Source organism: Loxodonta africana, chromosome 3, assembly GCF_030014295.1.
Source record: "Loxodonta africana isolate mLoxAfr1 chromosome 3, mLoxAfr1.hap2, whole genome shotgun sequence".
NCBI classification, from domain to species: Eukaryota; Metazoa; Chordata; class Mammalia; order Proboscidea; family Elephantidae; genus Loxodonta; species Loxodonta africana.
In genome coordinates this window covers 185547928-185570334 of record NC_087344.1, presented here as the reverse complement: position 1 = coordinate 185570334, position 22407 = coordinate 185547928, and the positions used below count along the sequence as shown (strand labels likewise).

At 43.9% G+C, this 22407-nt stretch overlaps 1 protein-coding gene across 1 annotated transcript; it reads left to right on the top strand.

The window, feature by feature from the left end:
* The first annotated feature begins 10330 nt into the window (after window positions 1-10330).
* LOC135230561 (protein S100-A7-like) lies at window positions 10331-11983 on the top strand. The gene is made up of 2 exons (XM_064279995.1): window positions 10331-10498; window positions 11819-11983. The coding sequence occupies exons 1-2, from the start codon at window positions 10331-10333 to the stop codon at window positions 11981-11983; spliced, it is 333 nt and encodes a 110-aa protein (XP_064136065.1).
* The last annotated feature ends 10424 nt before the right edge of the window (window positions 11984-22407 follow it).

Sequence of the window (22407 nt, the reverse complement as noted above, 5' to 3'; positions counted from 1 at the left end):
CAGTGAAATAGGTGCAGGAGTGGGTCTAGAACACGGTAGTATCACACGCCACACCATCCAGAAAATCCAGGTTCACAGAGCACTGAAACAACCTTCCAAAGGCACAACTGAAGCATCAGCTCAGAAACAAGAATTTGAATGAATGGAATAGCATATTTCAGGATGCAAAATATGCATTGAATCTTTTTCTTCCCTCAGCTAAGATTCACGGTTGTCCCCACCTGTCATCACTCCCAATGACCCATTTAGGTAGTTTGTGCTTCTTATTCCTGTAACTCTGGTTTCCTCGGGGTTAAAGGTCCTGGTCCCAGATGTGGAACATACTTGCCATGGGACACAGCAAAGATTTCATTCAACTAAAAGCTAAAGCTGCCACCAAAGAAGCTCCTTGTGTCCGGGGACCAACAGGGAGAATATAAGTCACCATTATGCAGAAGTAATTCATCCTGAGAAGCAGGAGGAAATAGGGATGCTGTTGTACAAGAAAGGCAGGGAGGACTTTGTGTGGAACCCAGGTGATTCACCTGGTCACCTCCTAGTCTCACTGTAAGCATAGAGAGACGTATGTAGCAACTCTAGACTGAGGACAATATGGTAGCCTAGGGCTCACATTCCTCAGAAATAAGGATTTGGGTCACACCATTAGGAAAGCCATCAAGACCTGCCAAGGTGATAAGTAAAGATAAGGAGAATTTAGAATGCATAGTGGAGAAATAAGAGAATATGTGTACAATCTGTGTCCCTGAGACTAGATACAGTGATGGGGGCTGTAATTCATTCACTCTTCTGAGTTTGTGCTTCAGGAAAAGAGGCCCATGGGAACCATGGAGGTCTTCTCCATTGACCAGTATGGAAGAGTAAATCTGTGTAGGGCAAGAGGTGGACTGTGGAGGTCATAACAAATATGCCAATTGGATCTCCTGCATAGTTGATTGACAGTCTCAGCTGTTACCTCTCCAAAACCACCACTACACTTGCACTGAGGCCATGCTTCCTGAAGGCTTTTCTCAGCCAATGACTGAGTGTGGCAAACATACTAAGGCAGGGCTTCGTGAAATATGTGAAATTCCTCACTGGACAGCTTTGGCTTGTGGACTCCCAATAGGCTTAGCTGAGCCTTTCTTGGAACTGTACTGCAGCCTGAGACCCTTCCTACCCAATCCTATTTCCTTCCCCCTTTCCTTCACAGATGTCAAATCTGTATTGCAGTCTGAACGATCTCCCTGCCTTCTCTTGATCCCTCGCTGTGGAAATTTTGACTTGTACTACATTCAATCTGTAAATGAATTTGAAGAGAACTGTCATTTTTATAAGATAGAATCTTTTAAAATTCATGAATATGGCATATTTCTTTATGTATCTAGGCCCTCTCTAACTTCTCTGAATAAAATTTGTCATTTTTAATATAGAGGTGTTGCACATATTGTATTGGATTCATAGCTACATATTTATTGTTTTGGTATGATATTTAAAAATTATAGTCAAAAGTAAAAACAGTGGTATTTTAAAATTACATTTCTCTATTTGTTGCTTATATAGACATATGCAATTTATGTGTAATGATCTTGTATTCAGTGTCTTTGTGAAATTATGAATTCCGATAGTTTGCCTGTAGATTCTTTTAGATTTCCTTGTAATCAGATCACCTGAAAATAATGTCAGTTCTATTTTTTCCTTTCCAATAATTACACTTTAATTTTTCATCTTATTGCACTTTAAGACTCCTTCTCCCTCCCTCTCGTATAAAATGGAAGAAAGGTGCTCATAAGATAGACTCTCGAATCATGCTTGATCTCAGAGGGAAAGATTTGTTTGCTATAGGTTCTTTGTAGGTACTTTACATGAAATTAAAACAGTGTCCTTCTTTTTATAGATTGTGTCTTAGTTATCTAGTGCTGCTACAACAGAAATACCAAAGTGGATGGTTTTAACAAAGAGATATTTATTTTCTCACAGTCTAGCAGGCTAGAAGCCCAAATTCAGTGCTTCAGGTCCAGAGGAAGGCTTTCTCTCTCTGTTGGCTCTGGAGGAAGATCCTTCTCCTCAAACTTCCCCTGGTCAAGGAGCTTCTCTGTTCAGGGACCCTGGGTCCAAAGGACACAGTCTGCTTTCTTGGTGGTATGAGGTCTCCCACCTCTCTGCTTGTTTCCCTTTCCTTCTATCTCTTGTAAGATAAAAGGTGATGCAGGCCACACCCCAGGGAAACTCCCTTTATACTGGATCCGGGATGTGATTTGGGCGAGGGTGTTACATCCCACCCTGATCCTCTTCAGCCACAGGCAGAGATTTACATAGGTAAATCACAAAATGAAAGACAACCACACAATACTGGAAATCATGGCCTAACCAAGTTGACATGTATTTTTGGGGGGTCACAACTGAATCCATGACATTTTGCAAAGGTTTTTGTTAACATGATCGGATGTTGAATTTTTTTCAAATGCATATTTTGCATCTATTCAGATGATTTTTTGTTTTTTTTACTTCATTCTGTTAGTGTGGTGAATTACTCTGATTTAAAGATATTAAACTACTTCGAATTACTGGAGTAAACTCCACTTAGTCATGATAATTTATCTTTTCTATATATCCATGGACTCCATTTTGTTTAGTGTTGCATCTACGTTCATTAGAGAGATTATTTATTGCCGGTAATTTTCCATCAGATCAACTTTGGTAGGAGGGAGCTGATGCCGTTGTGTCATACATATCCATCTGTGCCTTTAAAAAAAAAAAGAAAGAAACCTCAGAACAAAAAACCAAACTCTTTGCCATCTAGCCGATTCCGACTCATAGCAACCATGTAAACAGAGTAGGACTGATCCATAGGGCTTCCAAGGGATGGCTGGTGGATTTGAACTGTGACCTTTTGGTTATCAGCTGAGCTCTTAGGCATTGCAGCACCAGGGCTCCATCTACCCTGTTAACCACTACTTATTATGTCCCCCTCGATGGTTAAATTTTCCTTCCTGTCCTCTGCCATTCAGGAATTCCATCATCCACACTGATATTAAGAAGCCCAGTTCCATAGTAGCATTCTTCGCTATTATTCCCAGTTTGCAGTGGATAGCTCCCATTGAACTTGTCAAAGATGCTGTTGTCTCTCTCGAGTGTATTTCTTGTGGCCTTATGAGGGGAGTGTCCTCTGGCTCTCCTAAGGAACATGATCAGGTGATGGGCTCTCAGTTATTGCATGGTAAATTCATTCTAACTGAGCCTTCCAAGTCATTCTTGAATACTGTGCCCAGGAAGTTCTGACAACTCTACCTCATTTCTGAAGGTCATCAGTGTGTAGTAACCAAACATCAAGGAGTCATTTTGGCAAACTGTTTGGACCAGCTCCAGATGTCCTTGCCTAAAATTGAATCCCAAGTCATGGATTAGTGCCCCTATGTCAGTGAAATCTCTTTTATTCAACCCTTTATCTCAGCTGCCTCGTCTAACACTCCCCAAAGCCCCAGTGCCGTCTAGTCTATAGGATAGAGTAAGATCCTCAAATTCTCCATTTCTTCCTATTGGTTCATGGTAATTAGGTTCTGAAATTCCTTTGGCATGCAAACTATTTTTTTTTTTTTCAACCAGAGCAGGGCTTGTACTTCCGATTGTGTTTAGGCCTGCCTCTTGTTATTGTCTTGCAGCAACAAGGTGTAGTAAGATAAATTTCCTGGGTAACAAGTGTCTGGGAGGCACCTGCTTTAGATGAGGTTATTGCCTGGTTTTCAGGGAAGGGGAGGCTGTTCTTTTCTGGCAACGAGAAAGGATCAGAGTAATTTGGGGCATTCTATCATCCAAATACCGAAGCCGTGGTATTTTCAATCGCATCATAAGCATGTGAAAGCTGGACAGTGAATAAGGAAGACTGAAGAAGAATTGACGTCTCTGAATTGTGGTGTTGGTGAAGCATATTGAACATACCATGGACTGCCAAAAGAACGAACAAATCTGTCTTGGAAGAAGTGTGGCCAGAATGCTCCTTAGTAGCAAGGATGGCGAGACTGCGTCTTACATACTTTGGACATGTTGTCAGGAGGGATTAGCTCCTGGAGAAGGACATTATGGTTGACAAAGTACAGGGTCAGTGGAAAAGAGGAGGACACTCAACCAGGTGGATTGACACAGTGGCTACAACAATGAGCTCGAGCATAACAATGATTTTAAGGATGGCTCAGGACCATGCAGTGTTTCGTTATGTTGTGCATAGGGTCGCTATGAGTTGGAACGAACACCATGTCACCTAAGGAAAACAACGTCATCCAAATGTCCCCATCCCAGCTCTCAGGTTCTAATCTTCCCTAATTAGGCCTCTGACCTTGGTAGAGAAGTCAAACACTATGCATTTAGTCTCCTTGACAGCTCTGTCACCATTATAATCAGGTACTGGGCCTCAGTTTTGTGCACAGTATGCCCTGTAGTTGTAGGAGATTAAAGTCTCCTTAAATGTTACCCTAGAAGTGCTGTCTTTTGCTGCATGCCCATTATTTTCTTTTTTCAAAACCTCCAATTATGTAAAAAGAAGCCTCCCCACGCTACTGTCTTATAAGCATCATCGCCTCCACACAGAGTAACTGTCGTAGCACTTGATCTCCCAGTGCTTTTCCTTCCACCTGCGTCTAATCCAGGTCACCAGATGGAGAACTTCAGTAATTATGCTGTCCCTATATGCCAGGGGTTTGATCGCTTCATTTACCACTGGTGATGGGGTTTCTATAGCCTTAAGAGAAGAGGAAGATCTAGATGCCATTTCGAGACTCTGATTTCGAGGGTCATTCCTGATACCAATTGTCTTAATTCAGGCTCCTTGGAAAACAGAGTCTAAGGCAAAGCATATATGTACCAGTCCTTCATTTTGGTGTGTGGTGTCTGTGCATGCTTGCGTGTGTGTATGTATAATTCGAGGGAAACAAGGGAGAAGGGAATAGAAGTAAGGAGGTAGGAAGGGACAGCATAAATAGTGTGGTGCATTACTGAGCTGACCACTGCTTTTTAAGAAAACTGAGCTGGGTGCTTGGTCACAGAGGATGTCTCCAGAGAGGTCATATGGGAGCACTACATCTTGGAACAGTCTGTCAGGGATGGGTATGGGGAGGAAAAGTGAGCGAATTATCTGCCGATTTCTTCCTTTTCGTCTTTTGCCAGTTTATGTCTGCCTCATAGGACCTTAACTCCTCCCACACTCGCGCTTTGCAGAGGTGGCTGCAAAACCCCAACACACATGAGTGTTTGCAGTACCTGGACCCCCGGTAACACTGCCCATGGTAGTTCTATTTCTAGCTTTAAGGACAGGCCAAATTGTTTTCCAAAGTGGCTGTAGCATTTTACATTCCCACCAGCAGTGTATAAGTGTCCCAGTCTCTTCACAGCCTCTCCAACATTTATTATTTTGTGCTTTTTGAATTAATGCCAGCCATGTTGGAGTGAGATGGAATCTCATTGTAGTTTTCATTTGCATTTCTCTAGTGGCTAACGAACATGAGCATTTCCTCATGTATCTGTTAGCTACCTGAATGTCTTCTTTAGTGAAGTGCCTGTTCATATCCTTTGTCCATTTTTTAATTGGGTTGTCTTTTTGTAGTTGAGTTTTTGCAGTATCATGTAGATTTGGAGATCAGGCACTGATCGAAAATGTCACAGGTAAAAGCTTTTTCCCAGTCTTAGGTAGTCTTTTTACTCTTTTGGTGAAGTCTTTGTATGAGCACAGGTGTTTGATTTTTAGGAGTTCCCAGTTTTCTAGTTATTCTTCTGCACTGTTATTAATGTTTTGTACACTGTTTATGTCGGAATCGACTCGCCAGCACTGGGTCTTGGAATACAGTTTATGCCATGTATTAGGATACCTAGCATTGTCCCTGTTTTTTCTTCCACGATCTTTATCATTTTATATTTTATATTTAGGTCTTTGATCCAATTTGAGTTCTTTTTTGTGCATGGTGTAAGGTATGGGTCTTGTTTCATTTTTTTGCAGATAGATATCCAGTTATGCCAGCATCACTTGTTAAAAAGACTACCTTTTCCCTAATTAGCTGACTTTGGGGCTTTGTCAAATATCATCTGCTCATATGTGGACGGATTTATGTCAGGATTCTCAATTCTGTCCCATTGGTCTATATATCTGTTGTACCAGTACCAGGCTGTTTTGAGTACTGTGGCAGTATAATAGGTTCTAAAATCAGGTAGAGTGAGGCCTCCCACTTTCTTCTTCTTTTTCAGTGTTGCTTTACTTATCCAGGGCCTCTTTCCCTTCCCTAGGAAGTTGGTGATTGTTTCTCCATTTCATTAAAAAATGCTTTTGGATTTTGGATCAGAATTGCATTGTATCTATAGATGCCTTTTGGTAGAAGAGACATTTTTACAATGTTAAGTCTTTCTATCCATGAGCAGAGTACGTTTTTCCACTTATGTAGGTCTCTTTTAGTTTCTTGCAGCAGAGCCTTGTAGTTTTCTTCATATAGGTCTTTTACATGTCTGGTAAGATTTATTCCTAAGTATTTTATCTTCTTGGGGGCTACTGTAAATTGTGTTGATTTGGTGATTTCCTCCTCAATGTTCTTTTTGTTGGTGTAGAGGAATCCAACTGATTTTTGTATGTTTACCTCGTATCATGATACTCTGCTGAACTCTTCTATTAGTTTCAGTAGCTTGCTTGAGGATTCTTAAGGGTTTTCTACAGATAAGGTCATGTCATCTGCAAACAGAGATACTTTTACTTCTTTCTTGCCAATCTGGATGACCTTTATTTCTTTACCTAGCTTAATTTCTCTGGCTGGGACTCCAGCACAATGTTGAATTCCAGTGGTGTTTAACAGCATCCTTCTCTGGTTCCCGATCTCAAGGGGAATGCTTTCAGAATCTCTGCATTTAGGGTGACATTGTCTGTGGGCTTTGTATAGATGCCCTTCATTATGTTGAGGAATTTTCCTTCTATTTCTTTTTCGCTGAGAGTTTTTATCATGAATGGATGTCGAACTTTGTCAAATGCATTTTCTGCGTCACTTGATAAAATCATGTGGTTTTTGTCTTTTGTTTCATTTACATGATGAATTACATTAATTGTTTTTCTGATGTTGAACCACCGCTGGTGTGAATCCCACTTGGTCATGGTGAATTATTTTTTTTGATACGTTGTTAAATTCTATTGGCTAGAATTTTGTTGAGGATTTTTGTATGTAAGTTCATGAGGGATATAGGTCTGTAATTTTCTTTTTTTTGTGGTCCTTACCTTGTTTTGGTATCAGGGATATGCTGGCCTCCTAGAAGGAGTTTGGCAGCATTCCATCCTTTTCTATGCTCTGAAATACCTTTAGTAGTAGTGGTGTTAATTCTTCTCTGAATGTTTGGTAGAACTCTGCAGTGAGGCCCTCAGGGCCAGGGCTTTTTCTGTTGGCAGTTATTTGATTTCCTTTTCAATTTCTTATTTTGCTATGGGTGTATTTACTTGTTCTAACGCTGTTCGTGTTAGTTTAGGTAGGTAGTGTGTTTCTAGGAATTCATCCATTTCTTCCTGGTTTTCAAATTTGTTTGAGTACAATTTTTCATAGTAATCTGATATGATTCTTTTAATTTCAGTTAGGTCTGCTGTGATATCACCCATCTCATTTCTTATTTGGGGTATTTGCTTCATCTCTTGTTTTTCTTTTTTCAGTCTGGCCAATGGTTAACAGTTTTGTTAATTTTTTTCAAAGAAGCAGCTTTTTGTCTTGATAATTCTTTCAATGGTTTTTCTGTTCTGTAATTCGTTTCATTCTTCTCTAATTTTTATTATTTGCTTTCTTCTTGTGCCTGAGGATTCACTCCCTATATTTTCAGCAGAAAGACAATTAACCAAGGGTGTCAAGGGCTTATAACTCTTTGGAGGGCTGGAGGAGAGGAAGTTAGAGAGCCACTGCAGAACTGTTGCTGGCAAGGTGCACCTTTTCGGCTGAGACCCAGAATTTAGAGAACTGGTTCGAGGATGGCTACCACCATGGCACCACCATAGCTCCCATGGCCACAAAGCAGATGACTGGACAGTGTCACTGAGGGTACAGCTTCTGTGAACACTTACCTGTGTTGGAGCTGGCTTTGCAGCTGCCTCGGCTGCACCTTCCAAATCTCTCTGGAGATTCTCAACCTAATCATATCTGGGCCCTGGATGCAAAAAATCTCAGTTGTGATTTTCCACTTTCAGTCTCCAAATAGGAGAAATTGAGAGAGTGATTACCGTACTGACAACAGAGCTGAATTTAGATCTCGACAATGGCTCCTGGTATACCCCTGGGGTCCCCACATGGCTGTGTGGTGAGATGATACTGAAGTGTCTCACTGAGCATCATCTCTGGCTGAGTGTCAGTCCTTCCTCTGTTAGTAATCGCAGTCTCCCTCTGGGGATTTCTGTGAAGATCTGGCAATACTATGTCAGTGAAGGTGTTTCTTAAAACATAGTGATCTTCCCTGATGGAAAAGGTATTGTTCCTAGGGAATGGTGGCCACAGACAGCTCTCACAGAGGGACTCATAGCCTGAACAGTGTGACAACCAAGGCTTTGTGAATCACAGAGGCCCCACTCACTGCTGTCGTTGCCCTGAAGCCCACATTTTCCTGGATGGAGGTACCTGTGGGATTATTCTGTGCGGGGTCACCTGTTCTGGAGTCTGGGCTCCTGCAGGGAAGGCAATGATGTGACCCCTTGCCCAGCCCAGATGGTAACAGAATCAGAGGCTCAGCAAGAGGTCAGTATGATTAGGAGAGGGCTTTGAAGTCTGAGGGATCTGGGTTTGAATCCTCACTTAGTCATATTCTATCTGAGTAAGCTTGAGAAACCCAGCCTCGGTCCCAATTTGCTCATCTGTAAGAAGGGAAAATACCTACCTCACAGTGGTAGAGAGCCTTATGTGAACTCACAGGGCTCTCATGGGACTCTGAGGTGATGTACATAAAACAGTAACCCACTTCCTGGCTCTTTACAGTACTTGGAAAAGGAGGCAGGTGTTACTAACCATTGATAGAATGTTGTGGAATGACTGAATGAAGAAACAGGTGGTTCTTCCCTCCCAGATCCCTAGATTCCATCATTCTTGAGATATGGCAATGTATTCAACTCTGTCCACACCTCTCTTGCATGGGCCTCCTCCCACTGGCCAGGAGCCTGGTCTGGGCAGAATTGTGGTGATGTGGCCTGATAGTGATAGATACTGGAGACCCAGCATATGTAGAAGGAAGTTTTGAGTATAGCTTCTTCGGTGTGTCTCCCCACCCAAAGTGGCGCAATGTTTGGGGAAACTAATGAACACTGCCACAGGGCACCCAGCCTCTGGGAGATCCCAGGCTGAGCTACATAAAGGGCCTACTTTGTGCCCAGACGTACAATCTCACTAATTTCCTCCTCCGTGATCACCCTCAGCTCCAGTAAGTCTGCACCTGTCTCTGTCCTTTCCTAGGAGTCATGCCTGGTGCCCACCTGGTATGGTGCCTGCAGCTGTGGGGGAATACTAACCTGGCCTGGAAGTCAGTATGGGTGGTTTGTGCAACTAATAGAGTGGGACCTTTTGCTTGTCCTGGCAAATCCTATATCCCTTCTTCTCCTCCAGTCTCAGTGGGGGGCTGGCTTGGCTAGATGATCTTATTATTCCTCTTGGCTCAGTATAGGTGCTTTTCTGAGAACTGTCAGGTAAAAAATATCTTCCTTCTGTAGCTCTTGGTTTTCTTTACTCCCTGGTTTCAGTGTACTCTTTTGGCACAAGGTCTTCCAAAATAACTCTGGGAAGGTTTTGGAGGGTGGAGAGGTCAGAATTGGTGGTGGCTGTGTACCGAGGTGCATTTTTGGGGAATTAAACTTGGGCCTCCTGTTGGGAAGGTGGGAATTCTACCACTGTGTTGGATAGCCAGAATCCCAGGATTCTCTAGCTGATTGCTCAGGCTGGTGGTGCTTTGTAATTTCCTAGGTGGAAGTGGGAAGAATGGGGTAGACCAAAGGCTATGCTTGATGAGAATGTCTTGCCTTGGGATTTGATGCTTTTCTTTGTTATCTTGCTCCCAACTGGGTGAGCCAGAAGACATCGTATACCCATCCCCTGCAGGTCAGCCCTTGCCCCTCACTAACGCAGCCTTGATCTCCACTGTTTCCCACCCTCTCCTCTCAGACTCCGATAGGAATGGTGTCAGGACCCAAGACTCAGTTCCACTCTCCCCTCCCTGAGACCAATTTTCCTCACCATTTGAGAAAGACAAGTTCCTCTTTTTCTGTTTTACCTCAGCCCTCACTCACTGCTTAGCCTTGTCCTTCAAACTCTCTTCCACCCAGTTCATTCTTTTTGATTTCTTGTCCGTAGACTCTTGTCTTGGAATAAAAGGCAAGATGAGCAGCATTGCAGCTGAGAAAGTGAAGATATGCCACACTCCATCTGAGAATTTGGTACTGAACTTGATCAAACTATTTCATCAATACACTGGGTATGATAAGATCAATAGGGAAAACTTGTTGAAGCTGCTGAGGGAGAACTTCCCCAACTTCCTCAAAGACTGTGTGAGTAGGGGTCTGGCTTGTCTGGGGCAAGAAGATGCTGTGTATGTGTGTGTAGGGAGGAGACGGGGTGGGTGGATGGAGTCCATGGGCTTCGGCATGTCTGAGGACTCCGCTTTGAAGTGGATGCACTGTCTGTGATTGGCTGATCTGGAATCTGGCCCTTCCTTGATTCACTCTCCACACCTCCTTTCTCTCCTCATTTTACCTCCAGGTCTGAGGCAGGGCCAGTCCCATGTAGAGGCAGAATGGAAGATTTTAGGAGCTCAGGACAAAGAGTCATGCTCTTTTTCCTCCTGGGCAACTGTCCTTCCCCTGCTGCTCCTTGCTGCATGACCCTGGACAAATCACCCACAGTCTGATCCTTAGTTTTCTCATCTACAAAAGGAGATAATAGAACTTAATTTCCTGAGGTGGTGTTGTTGAAATGAAATGATTTATTTGAAAATGAGAAAATGTGGTGGGTATATTAGAGACTCAAGAAAGTGTTATGATTTTTAAAGTCAGTGAACAGACTAAAGCATCTGCCCTTGTACTGGTCACTGAGAGTTCCCCCAAGGGTCTGGTTGCCTTGGGGTAAACGGTTGAATCCTAAAGACACCTCTTCACATTTTCCTGGGAGAAGGGGTTATTGTTAGCTGCTTTTCAGCATCATAGGAACATGAAAGCCTTCACTCCAAGGTGAGTGGTGGCTGTGCACCAAGGTATATTGGTGGGCAATTGAATTCGGGTCTCCTGTTTGGAAGGTGGAAATTCTACCACTGTGGGAATTCTACCACAGTACTACCACTGCCCGTGGAATCAGAGGTTAACATAGTGAGAATCATGCACCCTACAGACAGGGCCACCATCTTTTACACGGGCAAAGTGCATTCATAGCCCTAATTTCATTTAAGTGTGAGAAGGAATCAGTAGCACAGATTGAGACTAAGAAACAGAATAAATGGGGCTGAACTGATAGGTTTTGATGGGAAAGAATTTAAGTGTGAAGAGCATTAGAGAATGAGGAGAGTAACTGGCTCAGCTGTATTGGTCCACTGGGGGAAGAATGAGGACAGTGTATCTGAAGTTAAGGTGGTGGAGGAGCCTGAGTCCACTTGTCATTTAACAGTGTACTGCCCATGCAAGTTGCCATTTTTGGCCAGAAATCATCAGTGACAAGTGAGGGCTTGACTGCTTGACCCCAGCTCTCCATCCCCATAGACTCACCTGGCCACCACACCTTTGTTTCGGCCCTAGGTGTTGTCTCTTCATCTGTCTCTATTCTCCTCTTCCCCCTGGATAATATTTTTACGTTTGTTTGTATGTTTTTTAACCCCACAGGAAAGAAGGGGCAAAAATTACTTATGCAATGTCTTTGATGAAAAAGGCAAGAATAAGGATAAGAAGATTGACTTTTCTGAGTTTCCGTCTGTAGTGGGAGACATAGCCACTGACTACCACAAACAGAGCCATGGTGCCCCGCCCTGTTCCGGGGGATGCCAGTGATCCTTGGCCAGTCCAGCCTACAGGCCTCCAGAGACCCCCAAAACAATAAAGTATCTCCTTGCACCTGATACTTGGCATTACTTCTTCTTTCTTTTTTGGTGGTATGAGTGGACAAATGGACAAATACTGACTCTCGGCTTTGTAGACTTTCCACAAGGGGGGTCAACTCAGCTGACATTTCCTCCAGAGAGGCCTTCCTGGTCTTTCCCCAGGCCCACTTCTGCTCCTCAGGGCCCCAATGTAGCCCAACTGCTGGCATCACAGAAGGGCCCTGCTAGTATGGCACATGCTCTTTTTTCTCCTGGGATAGAGCTGGGATCCTGGGGTGTCCCTTTGTCTCCCAAGTGGTGCCTGTCTGTGCTTGAGTGTATAGGGGGTGGGGCATCTCAGGTGTGGCACTGAGATGTCCATTTCCCACCTGGCTGTTCAGGAAAGAGCGAGGAGGAGGAGCAGATGCTTTATTTCTTAGTCCTTCAGTGAAGTTGCTTTTAAGAACCATGGAGGAGTTGGATCTCTCCTCTGAGGTCAAAAGTACATCCTGGGCCAAAGTCATGCCTGCCCCTTGAGCCTGAGCGCCAGTGGGCATTTTCTTTATTTGTCACTGTCATGAATGGGAAGAGGCAGCAGGGTCCGGAGAAGCAGCTCTGCCTCCAGAAGTCCATGGATTTGATTTTTTTGTGCTTGTGTGTGTTAATCTGCAGAAGGTCTGTGTGTTTGTGTGTGTTTATGCATGTGTGTGTGTGTGAATGAGTGGGTGATTCTGCTCTGAGGTGTTTCTCCTCACTGCGACGTGAGACTTGTGCACTGTGGAGACAGAAGTGAGGGAACAGTGAAGATCTGAAGAGCTTATTGTCTAGTGGGGCAGTCCCAGAGGAAGCAGGTGAAAGAATAGGGCTGGTTAAAGTCCACACTTGTTCTGTGTTCCCTTCTGGGTGCTGGAAGGAGTCTTCCCTCAGTGGGATACTTGAAAAAAAAACTAATCTTTTGGCCAGATTAAGTGGGAAGGGAGAAACAAACTCCCAGTGTAGGATCCTCTGCTTGGGGTCACACACTGCTAGGCACTTAGGACTCAGAAACCAACATGGCACAGGGGCTGCCTTCCCAGCCCTGGCTCTCTGGAGGACACCAATCCCCTTGTGACCTCTTCCCTCGGATGGCAGGGTCTGCTCACTCTCGACTTGCTCAAGCCTGAAAGAGACAGGAGGCAGGAGGGGTCAGTATTCACTTCCATCCCCAGTGCCATTTCCAGGCCAAGTCCCCTACATCTCCTCCTTGAGGTTCACTCCATCCCATTCCTTCACTCCTATCTGCTTGGTCACCGTGGCCTATTAACCTATTGGTCAAGCCCATCTTTCAACCTGACCTGCTGTTTCCTTCTCTATCCCACCCACAGGATATGCTTGAGATAAGATAATAATCCTTTACTAATTAACTAACAGGTCCCTCCTCACCTATTCCTCCTCTCTACTTGGGGTCCCCTTCCACTCTGGGCTTTGTCACAAATTGGCTGTACTCCTTTCTGACATTCTCCTCTCCACCTACTTCTGCTTAGCCTTTCTGTTCCTTCTCTCCCTCGCTTTCATTTCCCCTACTTTTCAAACAAATCAGGACCTTGGGTCTCTAAGCCTCTTCTTCTTCTCTCTTCCTGTCAACGTTGGCTATTTTCACCTCTTTCCCTCAGCCTACCCTCCGTGATCCACCACCACAACTCAACGTGGCTTTGATCTTTTCTTTACCCACACCTGTCTTGCAACATCCCAGTCTAGAATCATTCTCAACTTTTACCTCCTCTCTTCCTCTACTCAGGGTGCTGATCTGTGATGGTTAATTTTGTGCCATGGCCCTCAAGCTGGTCTCCTGCCTCCCTCATTGACTGCATTTTTCTCTGAACTCGTCCTAACAGCTATGCTCTGGGTATAGATCCAAGTACTTGCGAATCCGCACAGCACTCCATGCTGTTTCCTGCTTTCATTACATTGGCTGTCTCTGTTTCCTGTGCCTCTAATTTCTTTCTTAGTCTTGCCTGCCTTGGAACATCTTGTCTTAATTCTGAGTTTAAGTGTCATCTTCTCTGTAGTGATTGTACTCGGAGGTGACCCCAAGGATGTGATAACTTCCCCCTTTTTTGTGTCTGTTGTCCTTTATGCTTGTTTTTCCTTCTAGCATCCACAACACCTACTTCATTTATCTTATATCTTGTATAATATGAGCTTGTAGAGGGCAGAGAGTGTTGGCACTTCTGGATCCTCAACACTTGGCAGTATACCTGGCACAGAGTAGATGTTTATAAACGTTTGCTGACACAAAACACCTCTGAAAATTGATTGAATTGAACCCCCAAGTTCTTCTGCCCTTTGTGATAAGGGCTGATTGCAAAGTGGCTCTGGCACCTGTCAGAATATTTACAGACCCCAGTAGGTAAGAATATCGCGTCAGGGTAATCAAAAGTCCAAACAGCTGTTGGGGCCATCAATAGAATCATGAAAATGGATTCTTGCAAAGGCAGGCATTGGAACCTGGGTGGTGTCTTAGGCTGGGGACTCTAGAGAAGTTTATGTGTTGCCGTCGAGTTGATTCCAAGTCATAGTGGCCCTATAGGATGGAGTAGAACTGCCCCATAGGATTTCCAAGGAGCAGCTGGTGGATTTGACCTGAAAGGCTTTTGGTTAGTTCCCATAGCTGTTAGCCACAGTGCCATCAAGGAGGACACGTAGAGAGAGAGAGAGACTGGGAGAGAGGGAGGGAGAGAGATATTTATCTCAAGAAAATGGCTGATGCAGTTGTAAGAGGCTTTCAAGTCCCCAGCCTGTGTGTCAGGTGTCAGGTTGGAGAATGCTCCTGGCTCACACAGCAGCAGGGGCTGATGAATTGAAGATTGGCAAGTCAGAGGGTAGGCTGCTGGCTAATAGGCTGTGGAGGTGGGTGAACCCAAGAGCAGAGGTGAGATAGCAGGCTGCTGCTTCACAGCCTGGAGAGGCCTACTACCCCCAAGATTGGCAGTCAATATGCAGTCCACTGGCTCAAGTCCCAAGAACCAGAGTTCGGATGATGACGAGTGGAATGCAAGGTCAGGAGTGAGCAAAAGCCAGAGAGCTTTGCCAGAACGTCCGCATATATTGGATGCAGGCCACACCCTTGAAGGGATCCCCTTACAACAGGTTGGCTGATCATATCAGATCAAATCATGGAAGTGATTACATTATATCACAAAATGAAGGATAAATACATGATTACATAAGTGCCAAAACTACATCATTACATAATTGCTGAACTACATCATTACGTAAAGGTCAAATCACTGAGAATCATGGCCCAGCCAAGTTGAAAAACATCCTTACCTATCACAGGCCACCCCTTGTCAACCTGGCACCTGTACACATCTCATTAAACCATACACAATCTCTGAATAAAGACAATTATGGAGTCACACTTGCACCCAACATAACTAACATGCATATAATCAAAAGCCAGTTTACATCTATATTTTATAAATGACAAAAACAAAAATATTCAATGCACAAATGCTAAGAAGGAATACTTATAACAATTGGAATCCTTGTTTCTGCAGCTGCGTATGTGGTTGTAACCGGTATTTAGAACTACCGTCTTCCACCACCCATTTTGCATTCCCTTTGCCCTCAGCAAGCACTTTAGCTGGTTGTGGTTCTTTGCTTGGCGGGGCGATGCAACATTCATTCCTGAAGAGTCTGGGCCATTAGTAGTCATGTCCAAATTGGACTGCTGTAGTTTTCCATTGACTCTAATCACAGATGCTGGTAGTACTTAGAGATGTCCTAAGTGATCTCGTGTATTCCAGACATACTCTTCATTACCTCCATTATGTAATATGAATCTTATTTGCACGTGGTAATCAGGGTCAATCACAGCAGCCAATGTAGTAACTCTCTTATTTGTCTGTGGATCCAGAAACATGAGGAGTGGCCAGGAGGCATTCTTAATTTCCAGTTCAATGGAATCAGTGCTGTGTCTTTTCGTGCTTGCATTACTTCATTTAGAACTAAGACTGCTAGACCCACAAAGCATAGGGGACGGGAAACAAAAATTTCATGAGTGGGTGGCCAGGGGTAATAGTGAGTGGTGCCATTCCCATTTCCACCCCTTGATTCCTGGACCCATGCATCCTGGCTATGGGAGAAGCAAAATCATATATCGGACCCTGGTTTAGAGTATATACATCTTTCTGGAGAACATTGCCCCAGCCCTGAAAGGTATTGCCATCTAGTTTGTGTTTTAATTGTCTTTAGAAGACCATTCCATTATTCTATTAAGCCAGCTTCTTCAGAATAATGCAGAACATGGTAATACCAGTGAATTCCATGAGGGTGGGCCAATCGTTGCACTTCATTTGCTGTGAAGTGAGTCCCTTGTTTTGAGACGATGCTGTGGGATAACATGAGAGTAAAAAAAGCATTCTGTCAGCCCAAGGCTTGTAGTTTTGGCAGAAACATTGCACGTAGGGAAGGCAAATCTATATCCAGATTAAGTGTCTGTTCTTGTAAGAACAAAACGCTGCCCTTTCCATGATGGAAGCGGTCCAATGTAATCAACCTGCTACCAGGCTGCTGGTTGATCACCTTAAGGAATGGTGCCATATCAGGGACTCAATGTTAGTCTCCTGTATTGGCAGATTGGGCACTCAGCAGTGGCTGTAGCCAAGTCAGCCGTGGTCAGTAGAAGTCCATTTTACTGAGCTCAAGGATAACCTCCATCCCTGCCACCATGGCCACTTCATTCATGACTCCACTGAGCAATGACCCGAGTGGCTGAGAAAGAAGTTGACTTGTTTTCATGGAACGTGTCTTCCTATCCACTTGATTGTTAAAATACTCTTCTGCCAAGAGCATCCTTTGGTGAAAATTCACATCAGAAACAAACATATTCGCTTCTCTAGTGCATTCAGAGAGGTCTATCCACATACTTCTTCCACGTACCCCCTTATCTCCTATTTCCAATCAAGTTCCTTCCAAGTCCCTGACCAATCAGCCAAAGCCCTGGCCACAGTCCGTGAATCAGTACAGAATCATACATCTGGCCATTTCTCCTTCCGAACAAAATGAAGTGCCTGGTGCACTGCTTGATGTTCTGCCCATTGGGAGAATTGTCCTTCACCACTGACCTTCAGGAAGAAAGGGCCTATAGTGCTGTCACTGTCCATTTTTGAGTGGTGCCTGCATATCGTGCAGAACCATCTGTAAACCAGGCATGATTGTTTTCTTCCTGAGTCACCTGATCGTAAGGAACTCCCCATGAGGGCTTAGTTGCATACTGGGAGAGGGTAGGTAATGTGACAGGAGTTGAGACCCTAGGCATTTGGGCCACTTCCTCATTCAACTTACTTGTACCTTTGGGCTCTGCTTGGGCCCAGTCTCACACATACCACTCCCATTTAATGACGGAGTGCTGCTGTGTACGTTTGACTTTATGGTTCTGTCAGTCACACAACACCCAGTTCCTGATAGGAACTTCAGGCCACACGGTCACTTGGTGGTCTATGACTAAGCACAGTTAAGTGTTCAGTCTCTACTAAGGCTCAGTAACAAGCGAAAAGGTGTTTTTCAAAAGGAGAGCAGTTATCTTCAGAGGATGACAGGGTTTTGCTCCAAAATCCTAAGGGTCTGCACTGTGAATTACCAATAGTGGCTTGCCAAAGACTCCAAACAACATCTCTGTCTGCCACTGACATTTCAAATACCATTGGATCAACTGGATTATATGGCCCAAGTGGCAGAGCAGCTTGCAGAGCAGCCTGAAGGTGTTGAAGATCCTTGTGTTGTCCTGGGCCCAATTCAAACTAGCAGATTTCAGGTCACTTGATACATAGGCCAGAGTAACACACACAAATGAAGAATATGTTGTCTCTAAAATGCAAAGAGATTCACAAGTCATTGTGCATCCTTTTTAGTTGTGAGAGGAACCAGATGCAAGAACTTATCTTTCACTTTAGAAGAAATGTCTCGACATGCCCCACACCACAAGACCCCTAGATATTTCCCAGAGGTGGAAGGGGCCTAAAATTTGTTGCATTAATTTCCAACCTTCTAGCATGCAAATCTTTTACCTATAAGTCCAGAGTCATTGACACTGCTTCTTTACTAGGTCCAATCAGCATAATGTCATCAATGAAATGGAGGAGTGTGACATCTTGTGGAAAGTAAGGGTGATCAAGTTTCCTGCAGACTAAATTATGACATAGGGGTGGAGAGTTGATCTACCTCTGATCTAGGACAGTGAAGATGTGCTGCTGGCCTTGCTAGCTGGAGTCAAAGTGCTTCTGGTGTGCATTCATAAACTAGAATTGAGAAAAATGCATTGGCCAAATCACTAACTGAATACAAGTTACCAGGAGATGTATTAATTTGCTGAAGCAGCAAAACCACATCTGGCATAGTAGCTGCAATTATGGTCAGCACCTGGCGAAGTTTATGATGATGCACTCTTCTTTTCCAAGATTCATCTATTTTTTGCACAGGCTAAATAGGCAAGTTGAATAGGAATGTGGTAAGAATCACCACCTGTGGCTCCTTCAAGTCCTTGATTGAGGCAGTAATGTCTGCAATCCCTCCATGAATGTGGTACTGCTTTTAGCTTCCTATTTTCTTAGGTAGGGGTAGTTTTAATGGCTTCCATTTGGGTTTTCCTACCATAATAGCCTTTACTCCACTTTGGAGATCCAATGTGGGGGTGCTGAGTGTTGTTGGGTATATCTTTTCCAGTTATGCATTCGGGATCTGGGGAAATCACTAAAGAATGGATTTGGGGACCCAGTGTAACGTGAACCTGAGCTAAGACTCCATTAAAACTTGATCTCCCTTTGCCCTCACTCTGACTGGTGGGCCACGGTGTCATATTGGGTCTCCTGAAGTTAGTGTCAGTTCAGAGCCACCATCTGGTAATACCCAGAAATTCCGATTATTTCCTTTTCCCCAGTGAACAGTCAGTGTTGTAAAAGGCTGTAGATCTCTTTGGGGAAGGCTAGCAGAAAGATTAACAGTATAGATTTTTGGCAGTGCAGTGGGATCCTTCATCAGGGAACATGGCCTCTTCTTCATCCAGTGGATTGTGGGTCTGGAAACTCCCTGAAGCCCGGGAACTGACTGAGGGGCCATGACTATCTATTCTGGCAATTTGAGTTAGACTGCTGTTCATTTGACCTAGAATTCTTCTGCTTGTACAGATCAGGTAAATATTTAGTAGATTTCCCATCCATTTCACTTCTAGGGAGACCATGACTAAGTTCCAACTCCATAAGTCCATATGAGTCAAACTGTTCTGATTACTGCTTTGACTCCACTGGCCATTACGGTAACCAAGCCCACCTTATCTTTGGTGTTTGAGTGCTACCACTTGGCCTCTACCACCACAGTGTTCAGTTAGCTGCATTGTATTTAGGTGTCTCAATTCAGTTAGGATAGTTCCCACTGTGAAATCTCACCTACATAAAATAGCAATAATAGCAGCCTTTAAAGATGCAGGGGCTCCCTTCACAAATTTGTTCCCCACTGTTGTGGTAAAAGGTGTGTCCTCTGGACACTCCATGTGTGGGTCTGTGGGTCCACTGTACCATATCCCTAAGGCTTTGGACACCTTTTTCTACAGTATACCTAGGCGGGTCTGGTGCTTCAACACGATTTAATATGGGCCACCATGTAACCCATGCTTCAATGAACCAACCAAATAAACTATTAGATTATTTTCTAACCTCTTGAGCTGAAACATTGAATGAAGAATCTGAGCTTAGTGGGCCCATAGCAATAATCTCAGACCGATCCAACTTTATGTTTCTTGCACTATTCTCCTTTAAAAGCCTTTCTCACACATATTCCCATTTCTGTTTGTACATATTGGAAAAGACAAGCAGTTATTTTGAAATGTAGAGTACCTCTTCCTGGGTCACACTTTGTACTTCATCTTTTGGGACTCCCTGGGACTTACATCTAGTTATAGGTCTGAAAGCAAAAATGGGTGTTGGGGATGTGTTCTGAGAATATTCAGCAATGTCTTGTAAGGCATCTGTCTCAGGTTATGCCCTAAGCAATGAGTCAGATGCAGTGCCAGGCAATATCTTAGGCAAAAGCTCTTCAGACACAGCTGGGTTAATCTCATCAGATGGGGGTGGAGAGGTTAATGATTTGACTGGAGATTGTGACTTAGCAGAAAAAGATGCAGTAATCTATTCAGAGGGCAGTGAGAAGAATGGTTCTGTTGGCGGGAATGATTCAAGAGAATTTTGGGGCTCAGTATCCACAGCTTCCTGATTATCTACCCGTATGTCCCTATCTCATGGTTAAGGGTTCTATATCTTCCCAAAGCATAATCTCACTTTAACTTCAGAAACCATTAGAGGTTGGGAATTCAATTGGCATTATAATTCAGCCACTCTTATGAGACTCTGCGTTTGTTTTTGGCAATATCAGCTCATTTACTACAAGAATAAAGTTTTCTTTCAGGGCACAAGTCGCAACTTTTAGGTCATTTGTGTGGCACTTGAGCTGTGACTCTGAGGTTCTGAGCTCACCTCTTTCTTTTACCAGTTTGTCTAGCGAAAGTATGACCAACAAGCTAGCATCCTTATACTTCTCGTTCTGACAAAATTGTGGAAAAATATGATACATACAATCATTTCGAGCTTTGCCTGTCACCTATACTTCATCTATTGGTGGTGACATTTTGCGTATTTCTATTGCCACCTCATGCCATGGATTAGCAAGGCCCTCTTTATTACTGGAAGCCGAGTCATCAACATCTTTAAGACTAAGCAAACTTGAGAACCAGTTTAGAAAACTCACCCTTTTAATTTTCTTTATATATATAGAGAGAGATAGAGAGAGATTTATCTCAAAGAAATGGCTCATGCACATGTAGAGGCTGCAAATCCTTGGGTTAAGAATCAGGCTGGAGGCTTCTTCTGTCTCATGTAGCTACAAGGGCTGACAAATCCAAGATCAGGAGGTAAGACAGCAGGCTGTGGGCTTATAGGCTGTTGAGGCTGATGAATCCCAAGATCAGCATGCAGTGTGGTAGGCTGCGGGCTCACGTGCCAAGACCCAGAAGTCAGATGATGATGAGTGCGATGCAGGATCCAGAGTGAGCAAAAGCCAGAGAGCCTTGCCAGACTGTCCATAACCATTGGATGTAGGCCAGAGCCCTGAGGCAACTCTTCTTACAACCGATCGGCTATTCACATCAGATCCCATCATGGAGGTGATTACATTATATGACAAAATGGACGATAACTGCATAATTACATAACTGCCAAATTACATCATTACATAACTGTCAAACGACTGAGAACCATGGCCCAGACAAGCTGACACACAACCTTTAAATTCTCCACTTTCTGCATGGACCCACAATTGTTGCTTCAATTCTGAGCAGCACAGCTGACATGATGCTGGAACTTTAGACAGATCATTGCCAGAGGAGGGCCCCTAGACTTTGAACTTTCTACTCTCTTACTCCACCTTCTAGCTTCAGTGCTGAGCTTCCCTCCACAAGCTGTGTTCACTTTCTACCTTCTGCTCAGATAAGTTTTAGGACTCACCAGTCTGTATTATGTTTTCTGTTTTTGTCTGTTTGTCTGCACTCAGAGATGTGAGCTTTTTGAGGCCAGGACCTTTGGAAGTGACATATAACTCATGTGTGTTGGTCTGTAAATATTCTGACAGGTGTCAGAGGCACTTGGCAGTCTGCGTTATTCACTAGGGGAGATAAGCTTGGGGTTAAATTGATTTAATTTTCAGAGGATTTTAGTGTCAAGTCCATGGCTCAACTGTGAACAAGACAACTGGGACAGTGAACTCAGCCACACCCCTCAGCTCAAAATTTTAATTAGACAGTTCAACAAAAATTTCTTTGAAAAGGATCAGCATTGAGCTGGATCCTATGATGCAGAGGTTGAAGATGTCCAAAATGTCCAACTTCTCCAAACTGCTGTACCACTCCATCATCTCTAACATCAACTAATCCCTCTCCCTTCAATACTCTCCCTCCCTTCTTTGGGTTCTGTAATTCACTGCAACATCTCACAGAAATCACGAACCATATAAACCATATAAATGGCTCATGAAGTTGTGGAGGCTGGCAAGTCCCAAATCTGAGCCAGGTGGAAGCTTCTCCCAACCCACATGGCTACAGGGTCTGATGAACCCCAACTGGCAGTTCAGACCACAGGCTGCGGGCTCACAAGTCTGCAGAATCAGGTCAGATGATAAGCTGCTGGCCCATGGGATTTTGGAGGTCTGTGAATCCCATAGTCGGCATGTCAGACAGCATGGCTCTGGCTCAAGTCCCAAGAACTGGAGGTCAATTGATCATGAACTAGATTTGGGATTCAGATGCAGAGAGAGACTATCCTGCCAGTTTATCCACACAGATAACTTACTTGTAGGCCACACCGCAAGCAA